This window comes from Lineus longissimus, chromosome 7 (assembly GCF_910592395.1).
Source record: "Lineus longissimus chromosome 7, tnLinLong1.2, whole genome shotgun sequence".
Taxonomy (NCBI): Eukaryota; Metazoa; Nemertea; class Pilidiophora; order Heteronemertea; family Lineidae; genus Lineus; species Lineus longissimus.
This window is the reverse complement of record NC_088314.1, coordinates 15,916,219-15,932,438: the sequence shown is the minus strand read 5'-3', so window position 1 is coordinate 15,932,438 and position 16,220 is coordinate 15,916,219. Positions and strand designations below refer to the sequence as shown.

Genomic DNA, 16,220 nt, shown 5'->3' with positions numbered 1-16,220 from the left:
TGTTATTTCTCCGGTCGAACAATGTTCTGATAACAGAAAGTTTGTGGTTTAAGGCTACATCTAGCGGTCAAACTTAGAACTAACTAACTTTCTGAGGAAGAGAAGTGTCACTTCTCGAAACTGTCAAGGTAAAGACTCTTTCCATTGATTGTGTAAAAATTAACATTCTGATTTATATTCACTCACAATCAGATGTATATTTTCAAGGAATATCACTACTATAATCTTAAAATGCTTGCTCCTCCTAGCAAGGTCTCGGGCAAGGCACTTAGTCGACAGGCAAGCTAGAGGTTGAGCACCGTGAGCAGCTCCTTGATAGGCCATGCCAAGAGTGCCTTTTTAGAAACATCAAGTATTGAAAGCTGTGCCTGTTGGCCGGGGAGAGCACATAGACAGACCATGGTAACCTCCATTTGAAAATCTCTTCATAATCAAGGGCTAGCTCTGGCTAACACAACACCCATATAAACTATATACGTGGTATTTGAAGTAATCGGAACAGCCACCCTTCCCAGTGCATTGTATTGCTTTTTATCAGGGTTTTGCATACAAGGTAGCAGAACAAAAACCTGAATCTCAGGATGTTATATTCCAAAAAATTTTTTCACTCTAGTGGTATGCTTTATAAACTAATGCGAAAATGGAAAAACGAGAAAATTGTCAGAGTGGCAAAATTTATGCAAAATTTGTTAATAAATTTATGTATTTTATACAGGCATCAACTTAACCAAATGTCCACATTGATCAGTATTGATTTCACGCTATCAATCATTATCAAATTAACTATATTCTCATTGTTGTTTGCCAGTCCTTTATAGTCTGCCCATTTTTAGGACATCAACGTGCAAGAAATATCATATCCACGAAATACACGTCGGTTCATTCGGTTATACATGTACAAGTCTGTATTACGCCAATCGTTTGTTGTTAATTCGCGTGTTCGTACTTCAAATCGCAGGCACGCATTCATGAAACGGTCGGGTTCTATATCATATTATGTCCTAGCTCGTTCATCAAGTGACTAATATAGGACGGACTTGATCGAGGCGCATTGGCTGCCATTACTCCTCATGCAATGATGTTTACCTGCTTACCCCCCTGCGTGGTACTTCAAATACATCCTGGATATAGTTCGCTAGAAATATGTTTTTCTACAAGTCGTCATATCGAAATCGACTATTTTCATCAAAATGCAGATTTGGAGGTTCTGTGGACCTTCTTGCGGTTGATAAAGATGTGAATATTATATTGACAGAAGTGCAGTTAATCATCTAATTGTCATTCACCAAGTTAACAAATAGTAGCAAGGTTGTCCTCAGCAAATAATTAGAGCCTGGTTCAAGATGTTCAGAAATCTTGAAAATCGCTCTCATTTTCACAGCTGCGCTTGGATTTTCATCAAACCTTGATTGTTACAACATGTCCCTGCGCTTTATTCCATTCCGAAATTCATTCCAGCCACAACCGCTCCAGAAAAAGATCCAATGTTCCAGCATAGGAAATTTTAGTACACACAATTTGCAGGGGGGTTTCGTGCCATTGAAGAAATGTCATGACTGGCGAAGCTCCAGACGCGAGTAGCGACATCATGACGAGCCGTGCTTGACATGCATTTAATATTGGGGTTCATACAGTAGTTTCTCGCATAGCTCGCCGTCTGACCAAGGCTTGTTTGAAAAATGTGACCCGCTCTACCAAAACTAGGTGCCTGTCGCATCTGAACTTGACAGGTTGATACGGACTTGTTGTTCATTTCCCTATTGTAGACCTTTTGTGAAATGTGACCAAATCAGTTTGTAATAGATTTCACAAAAGGTCTACAATAGGGAAATGAAGCAAAGAAAAATTTACATATAGTTTATTTTTGATAATTTGGCTTTTCATCTATAAACTGTAAATCATCTTCCTTGTCATTCGGTTCAATTACAGCTAATTGTTATTATCATTACTAATATCCAGAGGGGTTCTTGGACAACTTTCCCGCGTTTCAATTGCCCCCACCCCCTCCCGCAGTCTAATTGCCCCAGTGAAAATGCCTGATCGCATAGACGGAATATCAAATCTAAGGGACAGAAGTGTTGAATGCGGTTTCAGCAGAGAATGGTTTATCTAGTTGGCCATGTATATGTTGTATTTGGCCCAGCTAATCCTGTCTCTTCATTATGTAACACGTAATTCTAGAAATGTCTAAAGAGTAACTTTTTTATTTAATTTAATTTTATTTCTTTTTCACAATGTATTGGTGAACTATGCTGCAACGAAGGTTGTTTTTGCTTTCAATACTAGAAAATTCCTGCTAAATTCTTCGTTTTCAAGATTAGTTTCAGCTCATCGCTACAGGTGATTGTTTTTTTCAGACAGCTGGTGACCTTTGAGAACACACCGCATGGTCCGCCATGCTGTCAGTCAGGGTCTTTATGGCCAACTCGGCTCATACATGAAGGTTTGGGGGTCTTTATCAAAGGTAATAGAAGAGATTTAAAAAATAAAAATCCTAAGCTGAAATGTGCATTTGACATGACTATCGAACACTTTCCTTGGAATTGCACATTCCAAAAAAGGATGGTCATTTAGCACAGTTCATGGGCTCATGTGAATTTTTTTAAAAAGGCACATGAAATTAAAAAAAGGGATTTTTGGACCTTTTTAGAAATGTTTGTTACATAATGAAGGGATGGAATTAGGTGCACCCAAATACAACAGATATATGACCAACTAAATATACCATACTCTGCTAAAAACCGTATTCTAATATCTTATTTTATCTCTGTGATTTAGAAAAAAACCGGCGTAAATTCTGGTCAGACATTTTGATAACATCACATCAATAGCAGCCAATCATGTATCTAATAACGTTACTAACTAGGCAAATCACGTCACGTCAAACAGGGTCTCGTGAGGTATGATAATTTTCAAAATTTCATTGCATTATTTTACCTCTGACTTCATCAATCACGTGAAATTGCAAATGGCGACCATCAATGAAGTTTAAGAGGCGAGACAAGACCACTAATGAATATTCATAGGTTGGAGGGTCGATGCCTATCAATTAGACGAGTGCATGTTTTTAACTCTCGGGTACATATTTGGAGAGGTATTGAAAAAATATTTGTTGTGGCAAGTCTACAGATATAAAGAAATTATTTGATGAAAAAATTAATTTCGAATTTTGCTAATTTGGTAATAGGGGCGTGTTTTGAGATTTTTCTGCCAGTTGGCTGAAAAGAGTGGAAATATCAATGTCTGTCTAATTTGTCGATTATCAAAACATTTCCGTGGTCAACTACAAGTTTATTTTTCACCATTTACTTGCCCGACTGTCCGGAATATCATAACACAATTTCAGATTCACAACCCCACGCAGTATTTGATGCGTCGCGGTCAAACATTGACAATTTAACTGCTAAAAGGCTTAAAAAATCAATTGTGGTCTTGTCTCCATTTACACTACATTTTGGGTCAATTTAGTGAAAAATTTGAATGTGCTCAAATCACTCTAATTCATTTAGAATGTTGTACTGCTGATGATTCCAGGTCAAAACAAGCTAAAATAATGAGAAAAAAACTTAATTTGACCGCAATATGAGCCAACCTAGCACCGGTCTAAGTTCGGTTTCATTTTTACAAGTCTTGTTGTGTTGCCATTCATTTTGCAATTTCTTTGAAACTACTTAGACCTTGATTCTGAAAGATGTGCCCTAAGCAGCAAAGATATTCCTCAATCACATCCTAAATTTTCAGCTCCATAGCTCGCTTGCCAAGGCTGGTCTTTGAATTTGGTGCTGTTGGCTGCAAAATCATGACTTTTTGTCGATTTTGTCCTCTTTCGTCGCTTTTGGCACAGTTATACCACTCTTGGAAATGTCTCTCATTTCTCCAAAAATGTCCAGATATCACTTTCCTTTGTTGGAGACTTGCGCGATGTCGCCTACATTAGTTTGAAAAAATTCTTAAAATGTTAACCCCTGAAATCTACCTTCATTGAGACAAGACCACTAATGAATATTCATAGGTTGGAGGGTCGATGCCTATCAATTAGACGAGTGCATGTTTTTAACTCTCGGGTACATATTTGGAGAGGTATTGAAAAAATATTTGTTGTGGCAAGTCTACAGATATAAAGAAATTATTTTAAGGAAAAAATTAATTTCGAATTTTGCTAATTTGGTAATAGGCAAGGAGGATACCGCGGTGACGTCACATCACGTGATCCCGACCCATATTACTGATCGCTATGGCCAATCAAATTCAGTCTACTAACAGCAGCAGCACTGAACACATCTCCACGACTCACTGTCTGGTGCGCTCCTGTACACAAAAACACCAATAGACATGAAATATTGCAATACCTAGTATGGATTCTTCCTGTGTAAAATAATATTTACAGAGCAGATTAACTTCCACGAATAAAAAAGACGTTTGGCGTGGCCAAAGTGCGGAAATAATGTCTCCGCTAAAATACACTACGAAATACACTAGGCAATGCACTACGCAATATACAGTAGAGATGCAGTTGAGTTTGTTATTGTTTTGACTTAGAAGCCCGCCCATATCATAATATATTCATGTATTCATGAAGTATGAACTCATTTCTGTCCCATACAACTCTAAGAACAGTCAATTTCTCCTTAAATCATCACCGAAACCGCGATATCCGCAGGAAGATTTCGTTCTAGTGTCCGAAAATGCATGATCTTACAGGGGCGCTAACTCGACAAATAGAGGGGATCTATGGGGATCTATGCGAGTTTTAGGTCTTACAGGTCTCGAACTTGTAAAATCTTCAAACATGTCTCCAAATCCCATACTGATAATGAAGAGATTGCCCCATATCTGTGAGACTGTTTTAAACCATCGCTAATTTTGGAAGATCGGTGCCCGGCTATTTGGTTTAAAAAATCCTATTTTTCCCCATCAAAACAGCACTTTTCATTATTCAAATGATAGCTTATTGTCTGAAAACTTATTTCATAGCAGAAAAGTACTAATAACTCTGATTTGATGCGAAAAATCTAACTTTTTTGATGACTTGATTTTCCCTTGGCGGTGGATCGAGTTTGTTTACAATATGCAGCGCCATCTTGGAAAAGCCGTGACGTCACCGCGGTATCCTCCTTGGGTAATAGAGGCGTGTTTTGAGATTTTTCTGCCAGTTGGCTGAAAATAGTGGAAATATCAATGTCTGTCTGTCTGTTTGTCGATTATCAAAAAAATTCCGTGGTCAACTACCAGTTTATTTTTCACCATTTACTTGCCCGAATGTCCGGAATATCATAATAAAATTTCAGATTCACAACCCCACGCAGTATTTGATGCATCGCGGTCAAACATTGATAATTTAACTGCTAAAAGGCTTAACAAATCAATTGTGGTCTTGTCTTAGGCCAAAATCGGCGATAAAAATAACATGTTTACGGCGATTTACGCCAGGATTTTGCACAGTGATGCTGTCAGTGGCTTGAATTATGCCCAAATACCAGGAAGGTTGCATAAAGTGCGATTGTTAAATCCACGAACAAAAAGTACAAAGCTTCCTAGTCGGGCCTGGACTCGCCTCTAACAATCGTCTGCTAATGTACAGTCCTGGCTACAAATCCGCCGATTGAAAATAAATAGGATGGTGTAAGCACCAAAAAGGTGATGGAGAACAGCCCTCCGTGCCTTGAGGGCATTGATGAATGAAAGAGACCCCGAATTGTCGACAAAGATCCAAGGAGGGAAAAATGTTTATCGTACCCAATAATGCGCCGTCTCCATCTGACAGTACTTTGATAAACTGTCGAAGGGAGTCGGCGGAAGAGGAGCATCGTGCCGACCAGGTACCATCTCGACCGAATTTATTATGTTGCGGTATTTGAAACATGTATTCAGTATGATAGATCAAATATTTCACGTCCAGGCATAAAGTATTGGAAATTATTTTGTCAGATAAAAACATTATTTTCGAGGCTTTTGATCAATATTGACATGTTGACAATGTTTTTCATTTTCACAAGGACAAATCGAGGACCGCACCACTCTCGTTAAAAGCCAATTTATCAAATGTTAAAGCATGGAGCTGGGACCGTCTCTGTGCCGAGGCCAAAGCCAACAGAAAACCGGTCTTAAAGGTCAGATATTTAAATCTGCTTTGTGCACAGGCTCGAATGGGAACTTCATAAGAGCCCTTAGCACCACCGAGAGATCCCACCTGGGGGTACGCTGAATTGAGCAAGGACGCTCCAGAGACATATTGCAAAGCCAAGATGAGACAGCGTCATCCCGAGACGGTTGCCAGGAATTGGTCTAGTTTAAAGTGACCGAAATGGCAGAGCGATAGCCAAAACAGCCTGTGTCCCTCCAATTTAAAAGAGCCCATATGGGAACGTGGCCCGTATCGATCAGACACGCCTATCCCGAGCACTGATCGACTGGAGGCCAGAAACAGTCGGAGGAAAACGACGCAAAGGGAGATGCAGGAAGAGATGGAATAGACGCAGTGACAATAGATGCTGCGTCAGCAGGAGTAGGGAGAAATGTACTCAGCACAGTGTATGATACCCGGGGGGGGGGGGGATTGCACCCTAACTAGCCAATGAGACCTGGCATATGCCGACTGTGGAGTGAGACCGGGGAAGAGGTTGGAGAAGCGGAAGTGAGACCAAGTAACATGCTGTGTGTATTATTCTATAAGTGATTAAAACCCACCGATTATACGAACCCACTGTTTCGTCTTCTGATTTCGAGGCCACGTGGGTGGAAAACCGAGCATCTGGCATACCCCGGCAGGACGGTTGGTGTTTTTAAAGTATCTATTTCATCGGAAACGAGCTAATCTAAGGCGACGCACACGGTCTCACGAACTGAAAACCGTCCAGTGACGTTCATTACCGACCAATGCGTGTTCTTGTGTGTGGTCACTCCTTCGTTAGGAACTTCCATACATATCTGTGCAGTGGTGCACGTTGTGACCAAAGCGATTTTTGCTGCCAACCTTGCTCTACATGGTGAAGTGGTACATGTGCAAGGTAAGGGCGGTCTAAAAGTTGATGATGCTGGACAGGCGTCGTAAGGAAGTCCGTAAGTGAGTCTGGTCCGGATGTTTTAGTATTAGAACTTGGTACTAACGATCTGTGCCAGGTGAGGCCGAATGGGACTGTACACGCGACGGAGATTGCGGCAAGATTAATAGCATTTTGTAATTCCCTCCTGACTGAGGGAAAGGTTAAAGTAATTGTACTTTGTCAGGTCATCAGTCGTTATCGCCTGACACGACTGACCGCTGAAGAATTTAAGCAAAAAGCGGCAACCTTTAATGCGGAAATTCAGAAGGAGGCGAAGTCAAACAAGAGGATTTATTGTTTTCGACACGAGCGGGCTGCGATAGTCAGATTAGATGTGGCATTAACATCGGACGATATTCAAATCACCTCGGAGGAAGGGATGCGATTATATAACTTCAGTTTGAGAAGGGCCATAACAACAGGCTGCAGACGTGCGAGAGAACTGAAAATATGAACGCAACTACATGTAAATATACATGTACTTCTAGTATGATTTGTTTGGAATTTGTTTAATTCTTGTTGTCCAGCAGGTGGCGACCCCTATTTTGTCTTTTTCATATTACTTTTTTCCTGCTGGGTGACGACCTGTTAAATTTTTTCCAACGCTTCTGTAGTGTATATTAGTTTTTGTGCACTGAGTACTTGTATTATTGCTGTAATTTTGGTCCACATGTATGATGTTTAACTCTTGGTGGTAATTTGATGATGTGTATGATTTTCTTGGTGAGTGTTACCATTAATATTTTAAGTCACTGCTCTGTTGTGTGACAGATTGGTAAAGTGAAGATTTGATACATGTGATTTTGCTATTTTCTGGAATTGCAGTTGTGGATGCCAACTGTATTTGATACTTGCATTTTGTTTTCCATGTTGTGTATTACTGGTATATTTGATATGCCTATTACATGCTTGTATTATATTCGGTGTACATGTATATATCACCATGCATAACTGAGTACACATTTAGTGGTTATTCTTTGGGAATAACTTTGGTTTTCCATTTCCAGCATTACCTGTAGGTGCATGTACATAGGTAGATGTACAGAGTGTACATTTGTGGTTCATTCATTGGTATAGGTAAGTCTCTAAGTGATTGGGAGTACCTTGAACGCTCACATTTATTTTGGTAATTTTGGTGTTGTTGAATACACAGTGTATAGTGTATGCATAGTGTATGCATGCGTGTATGTGTTATTAGTAAGCTGCTTGGAATTTATTTACAGTGGTACAGTAAAATTATATGCATTTAGTACATGGTAGTGATTTGTGTGTGATAGTGCTCTGGTGCATGTATGTGTGATTATACTGGTTGGTTAGGGCGGTGATTTTATGGAGTTACTCTTTGATTAAGTGTTTGATAAGACTTGACAGGTTTTCAAAATGGCCGACGGAGGTGAGGATCGGAGAGTAGAAGAAGGAATGGAGCTAAGGGGTAGAGGACGGCCGGGTGATGTACCTGTGGAACGGAGACAGGCTAGGACAGATTCCCCTGGCAACACCCCTAATGCTCCCACCATTACCTATGAAGGACCAATGGGAACATTGGGATTTCTGAATTCTGTCCGAAAGACTATATCGAATGCTTTTTCGGCAGTGAAGTCTATTACTGGGAGTGTGACGTCTTATGAAATCCTATCGATGGAAGAGACATGGATCCAGGCAGACAGTGCGCCGGCGACGTCAACAGCAGTGGTCCAAACTCCCATGGGACCCCTGCGTGGGATTAGGATGCCTACTACCAGTCCCATCCTGATGGGGAGCCTATCACCACCAGCCCTGGAATTAAGTGCACCACCAGTAGGAAAAGAGTCAAGTGAGCCAGCCAGCAGCAGTGCAACGGGAGTTACATTCGCTGACATGGGTACTGATGTGACTGGATTGTTGCCTGTCCACTGTACTAGGCCGGAGGTAGTGATGAGTGACAATAGTACTGATGTGGCAGGATTGTTGCCTACCCACAGTACGGAAACAAATGGTGTCAGTGCACCAGTAGTAAATCACTTCACAAACTGTTCATTTGGCGATCCTTTGCAATCTGCGGTAGTGAATAGGAGACAGCCCAAGATGGCCCCATTCAAGGAGGAGGAAATTGGTATTGAATCTTACCTGGCCAATTTCAACGCCATGACCACAGGGTGGTCATCTGGGGGAAAACTTGCGTTACTGAGAGAGAAGTTGACGGGACCAGCAGCGAAGGTTTTGGCAGCGCTGGATCTAGCTGGAGAGACTGTAACGTTTGAGAAACTGGTGGCCAAGTTAGAGAAGCATTACATTGGTGAGAAATCCGAATGGGTGGCCAAACTCAGAGATGTCACGAGGGAGCACGGAGAAACACTGGAACAACTGTCGTTTCGCATCTCTTTGTACAGCAAGCGAGCTTACGGACGCCTTCAACCCGACTTAGGCTTACAGCTTTATCTTGCATTGCGTCAGGGACCACTGGGTGACAAATTATTTGAACATAAGGATCGTCCATTGGCGGATGTGCTCCAGCTAGCGAAGAGTTACGAGGCTCACCTTCTGGCAGTGAATCAGCCCATCTATGGCAGGGAGGAAGTGGCAGCTCTCAACACCCCAGAGCCATCATCAGAGAACACCCAGGGGCAGGGCAACCCTTTTCAGAGAGGCCGTGGACGAGGCCGTGGCTTTGGTTGGGGAAGAGGCTATGGACGTGGACGGTATAATCAAGAAGATAGGAGGTTACAGCAGGCAGATAGGTTGTGTTTTATTTGCCATTCACCTGACCACTTCTGGAGAGATTGTCCTGTTGGTGTTCAGCACTTTACCGACACCGGCCAGAATACTGAGGACCCGGAAAACCAGTAGGCCGTGCCTTCCCTGAGGCAGCGGCGGGGCACGGCCAATACGTGAATGCAACCAATAGAGCTCCATCTAGGTCATATTTGACGACCTATTTGAACGGACTGCCAACATGTTTTTTGATTGATTCTGGGTCACAGTCGACGTTCTTGTCCTCGAAGGCATACTTCAACATACTGAAGAAGCACAGGCCGCCACTACTACCTTCTGGAGATGTCATAACCATGGCCGATGGAGCATCGAAACTGGGTATACTCGGAACAGTGAGGATACCAGTGCGAGTGTATAATACTAGGTTTGAATTCGAGATGACGGTAGCGAACATGGATAGCATGGACAGAATATGGGGAATGGATTTTCTTGCTGAATTTAGATGTGACTTTAAGATGAGTACTGAAACTTTCGTATTCAATGGGACGGAATATCCCATGATAACTCAAAAGCATAGCATTCTTCCCCATTCTGTGAGGCTACAATATGAGACAAAGATAGCACCTGGGTCCGAACTGATCACCAAGGCGTGTTTGAACAGACCTTTTCGTTCCAAGGAGGATGTGTCATTTGAACCCAGTGTGTACTTTATCCAGAAGAGTGGAGTACTTCCAGCACGATCATTAACGACCCAGGGGAGGAAGAGGCGATCTACAGTTGTTCAATTATTCAATGCAACGGATGAGGAAATTGTAATTCCCAAGGACAGCATAGTGGGATATGCATTTCCAGGTTGTGTATCTGAGGATACGGAAGTCGAGTCCAAACAGATCTTTCATGCGAGCAATGAAAGTCCCATCACAAATGATGACGAGTTGCTGGAGAAACTCGAAGATAATATGCCACAGCATCTGTCAGAACTTTATCATAAATCGAGTACGGACCTGGATGTGCCTCAGAGGATAAAACTTGCATCGTTGCTGATCGAATTTCAGGACACTTTTTCCAAGTCACCATCAGATATTGGCAAGACATCGCTTGTGGGAGATGAGATTAATACGGGTGAAGCTAAACCGTTTCGACTCCCTCTTAGACGCCAGGGATTCAAAAAGGAACAAATAATCAAGGAAGCTGTAAAGGATGGACTTGCATGGGGAATCATGGAGGAGTCAAGTAGTCCATGGGCAAGTGCCCCTGTCATCGTTGGCAAAAAGGATGGAACTAGTAGGTTCTGCATTGATTTTCGGCGCTTGAACTCAGTGACAAAGGTCGATAACTACCCCCACCAAAGTTCGATGACTGTGTGGATTCATTACATGGGAGCACACTCTTTTGTTCGCTAGATTTACAGTCGGGATACTGGCAGGTACCTTTGGCCACCCAGAGTGACAGGGAAAAGAGTGCATTTTTGACGAAACAAGGATCTTTCCAGTTCACGGTTCTGCCTTTCGGGCTATGTAACGCCCCTTTAACTTTTGAACGGTTGATGGAGAATGTACTTCGTCACTTACAATGGGAAAAGTGTCTACTCTACTTGGACGATATTTTAGTATACGGTCGGACATTCGATGAAACCCTCAACAACTTGAAAGCGGTACTGACGAGACTGCAGAAGGCTAACTTGAAGATAAAGCCCAGCAAGTGCATACTAATGCAATCATCATTGGAATATCTTGGACATGTAATTTCACGGAAAGGAATCGCTCCACTGAAGAGCAAGATTGAAGCAGTGAAGGAATGGCCGTCGTTGTCCACTGTGCCGAAGAAGAACCTCAAAACCGAAGTGAAACGTTTCTTAGGTCTCGTGTCTTACTACAGACGTTTCATCCGAAACATGAGTGACATCGCTGCCCCCTTGTATGCGCTTACCAAGAGTTCCAGTGGTTTGGTTTGGACTGCCGAATGTGAGCAAGCTTTTGTTCGACTTAAGGCTGCACTGACGTCGGCACCGGTTCTATGATATCCTGACGTGAAAGGTGGAGGATTCATCTTGGACACGGATGCCTCGAACATGGGAATGGGTGGAGTGCTTAGTCAGGTTCAAAAGGGACGTGAGCATGTCATCGGATTCTACTCCAGATTACTGTCGGACTCAGAAAGAAAGTACTGCATTACGAAGCGTGAATTTCTGGCGGTGATTCGTGCAATTGAACACTTCAAACCTTATCTTTACGGACAGCATTTCTTGATTAGAACGGACAATAGTGCAGTTAGCCACCTACTTACTCTCACGGATGCTAATGAGCAAATCCAACGTTGGCAATTGTTTATGTCATCATTCAAATTCGACTTGGTTCATCGTGCCGGACGCCTGCATAGCAACGCTGATGCCATGAGTAGGATACCCTGTTTGCAGTGTGGACGCCAATGCAGACAGGCTAAATCATCGGATCGTCCTGGAAAGCCAAGACACTACAGACGCGTAGTACCACCAGCAGAAGTGCCACACTGCGAGCATTCACGTGACACAGATGACAATCTTGAACAAAAGGTTGATGACCTTATGATATCTTGTAACGCCATAATGACACGTTCACGGACAAAGAAGGAGGAAGAAAAGGAAGCAGAGGAAAGAGAGACAGAGGACATACCTGAATCAACAACGGAATTGACAAATCCAAATTTGAGTGAACTAGCTAATCTACAACGTAGTGACCCTGATATTGCTCCGATTCTTCAATTAAAGATCAGTGGGTCGGGCTACCCCATATATAGAGCCATTTCAGCAGAAAGTCTCAGTGTCAAAGCCTTAAGGCAACACTGGCGGAATCTTTTCGTACGTGATGGGATTCTATGTCGGAGACTGGAAGTGAAGGATAAGGACCTTCGGGTACAGATAGTGCTACCACGAGCTCTGCGTCAGCAAGTTTTGGAAAAGCTTCATTGCAATCCTACTGCCGGACATTTGGGAACACCGAAAACTCTGCAACGTGTAAAATCGAGATTCTATTGGGTCGGATGGCGTAGGTACACTATGCGCTTTGTTTCCTACTGTTACACTTGTAACATGGTTAAACATCCCCATAAGAAGATACAACGACCTCTTACTCAGCAGTTGTTTGGCGAAGCGTTCGAGAGGGTAAGCATTGATTTGATTGGGCCATTGAGAGTTACGGACCGAGGATACCAATACATTATCACTATGGAGGACAACTTCACGAAGTGGGTGGAGGCCACACCCCTTCGCACTATGGAAACGGAAGAAGTCTGTAATGCCATAATCAAGGATTTAGTATCAAGATTCGGGTGTATGTACATCATCCATAGCGACCGCGGCGCCCAGTTTGTTTCGAGCCTGTATACTGCCCTGATGAAGAAGTTAGGAGTCGACAAAACACTGACCACAGCGTACAATCCTAAAAGTAATGGGCTTATCGAAAATTTTAACAAGACCCTAAAGAATATGATGAAGACATACATTCATGATCACAAGGAAAGCGTCGGCAGTTGGGATTTAATTTTACCTATTTTCCTGATGGCGTACCGATCATCCATTCATTCAAGCACAGGCGAAACCCCCACTTCCTATTGACAGCAAGGGAGACGAAGTTGCCACTTGACCTTCTCTACACCACTCCTTCAGAGGATGTAACCAATGTACCTGCTTACGTTACTAACCTGGAGGCCAAGTTCCATAAGGCTTTCGCGTTGGTTAGGAACCATCTCAATACCACGCAACGGGTACAAAAGAAGCAGTGGAAAACATCTCTTCCAACGTACCAGTCGCTGAAAGCTGGAGATGCTGTATACTACTTCAATCCTAGGAAGTCATTCAAGGGAGATCGGCACCGTCCATGGCTTGGGCCGTATTTGGTCTTGGAAATGAACGAGGATTTTACAGTGCTACTGCAATGTGATGAGGCTGGTAGGACCATGATGACACATGCGGACAAGTCGCGCATCGCACGAGGAGTAAATTTGGAGTGGCCACGCCCACAATAGGAATTTAGAGATATATGCTCTTGTAATGACACCATTGGTCGACATGTTTGGTGTCAGAATTAAACCGTGTATGGATGAGAGTTGCCTACGGAAGTTGCCTGATTAAATGATGTGAGTTTTACCAACTTCTGCTTCGCGTCTGCTTGTGACCCTGTGAATGTAGTCTGTTGCATAAAGTGTGAATGTGTGTGTGCTTCTTTGGTATGTTATTGGCCAATACTTGTGAATATATGTGTGATTATTGCAACAGGATGAACTCGGGTACTTGCATGTTGCTTGCATAATTAGTTCCATACACTGTGTGTTCAATAATGTTCCTGATGAGGAACAAGTTTGGAAATTTGAGTTAGTGTATAGTGTTAACAGTGAATCTGTTTTGGAACTCCTGCTCACTAGAGAGGGTAACACTCACCATTGTCATTTTGTGTCATTCAAACTTACCTATGGAACACTTTTGCATGTTACTCCATTTGGGCTCAAACACAAGAGTATCCCTTTAATTTCAAAGGGAGAACTGAGTTAACAGCTCGGCCACCAGGCGGCGCCCTGACCGATCCCGCGAGATCGCGCCGATCTCATGCCGCCATTTTCAGTCTTTACTCTTGTGCTTCTACGAAGCACATCGTTTTTTCAAAGCTGCCGTGAATTCGATTTAAAACCAAATTCAACCAGCCAAGTCTAGACGATTTTTGGGTTCATTCACCTACGGAGTAGACCGCCAAACTAATCTTGGCATTAGTATTGTCCAGTCTATTTAATTATAGACCTTTCTTAGCTAGCTTAGTCGACCCGGCTCCATTATTTTGATCTTGGTAGGGTAGATTTACGTAGGCTATTCTCTTCTCTATTGTAATGAACAAGACTCAGATCCATTGCAATAGTGATTAATTCAAGTAGGCATGTTTTCCTTTCCATTAATAATTGCGTCCTTTCTGGCCTACTTGGGGTTCCCAGTGTTTTTAATGGCGTACCCCTCTGACGGCGTCCTTTGTCTCACCACAAAGGACTTCGTCTAGTGGCGGGAAACGGGCCGCGAAGACACCTAAACCCTCTTCCGGTTCCGTTTCCGGGCAAATAACCCGGACGTCTACCAGACCTTCCGCCACCACCCCTTCCGTCAGCCGAGTTCCGGTTCCGGCCGCGGCTGCGAAGGATGCGGGATCAGACATTATCAATGTCTATGGTCCCAAGGGAGACTTACATCCAGTAAGTCTCCAAGGATTTAATATACCCCGGACCTCAGGGAACCTTCCGGTTCCTCTGTCGTCCGCTCCCCCGAGTACAAGCCCTTTGTACGAGGGAGCACCCTGCTTCCGGTCTGCCGATCGCAGTTCTGGTTGCTGACGTGGGTTCCCGTTTATCAGTAACCGAAGACTCTACTGGGGGTTTTAACCCCAGTCCTCACGGACACAGTAGAGTAGGGACCGACTTTATAACGCCACCTCCGAAACGCCATGCGTCTTCGGTAACAGCGTTTCCGCCCTCTGTACCTCCTCTTAAAAGGGCAACCGGTAGCTCCATACCGGCGAAGGAGTTACGGGCATTTCCGGTTTCGGACTTCGTCCTGATGGAAATGCAGGCACGTCCCTACGTTGGCCAACCTCTTAGGTGGAGCCAACCGGAAGTGCCACCCCCTCCTCGTAGCAGAGGCGTTGTTCCTATGGAACGAGCTACGCAGAGGGGACATCTGAACTCTGGTTCAGAATATGGGAAACTTCCGCTTCCGGAAGACCCATTCGCCCGTACATACGGCTTCGAGGGTTCGCTTATGCGCTCACCCTCTCCTCAACCGCCTGTCGTTGAGAGAAGCCGCAAGTCGGGTCCGGAACCCGAGTCGGGACAGCAACTGTCCCAGCTCATCCAGATGGTAGCAGGTCTTACTGATAGACTCAGCCATCTGGAGCAGGGTTCCGTTTCCTCTGGTGCGCCTGGTCCCATCGGATACCCACCATCCGACTCCTCTATTTTAGAGGAATTTTCTGAGAACGAGAGTTCTCAGCCAGGCTACCGCTCCCCCAATCAGGAGGAGCTGTCACCAGAGGAGGCCAGTATCTTGTCGGATATGAGGACACTCAGATCCTTGATCAGAGCGTACCTCCCGCAGGATCTGTGCCCTACCCCGCCGGAACTGCCAGCCTTATCAACACCGACCTTTTCACTTTGGGGACAGGAAGTGGACCCAATCCACAGGTCTCTCAGGGCTCCACTCAGGCCCTTGAATTCCTTCCTCCCTCCCCGTCGGTGGTAGCAGTCTCTGAACTTTTGGAGCATACAATCAGAGACTCCCAAGGCGCCCACCAACGTACTTCCATCCCTGTCCTTCCGGCAGCCGGACCGGAAGCTTGGTGTAAACCGGGGAAGTTGTTCACGGCACAACTTCCTCCCGTTAGGCAGTACCGCGCTGACTATTATCGAGTCAGCTCGGCCGGCTGTCCAGCTGCAGCATCGACTTCCATATTAAAGGACGATGTACAGCTGGACCAA

The 16,220-nt window shown here is 43.9% G+C and overlaps 1 protein-coding gene across 1 annotated transcript; it reads left to right on the top strand.

The window, feature by feature from the left end:
* The first annotated feature begins 10,087 nt into the window (after window positions 1–10,087).
* On the top strand, window positions 10,088–11,137 carry LOC135491611 (uncharacterized). The gene has a single exon (XM_064777583.1). The coding sequence runs from the start codon at window positions 10,088–10,090 to the stop codon at window positions 11,135–11,137; it is 1,050 nt and encodes a 349-aa protein (XP_064633653.1).
* Window positions 11,138–16,220: the final 5,083 nt, after the last annotated feature.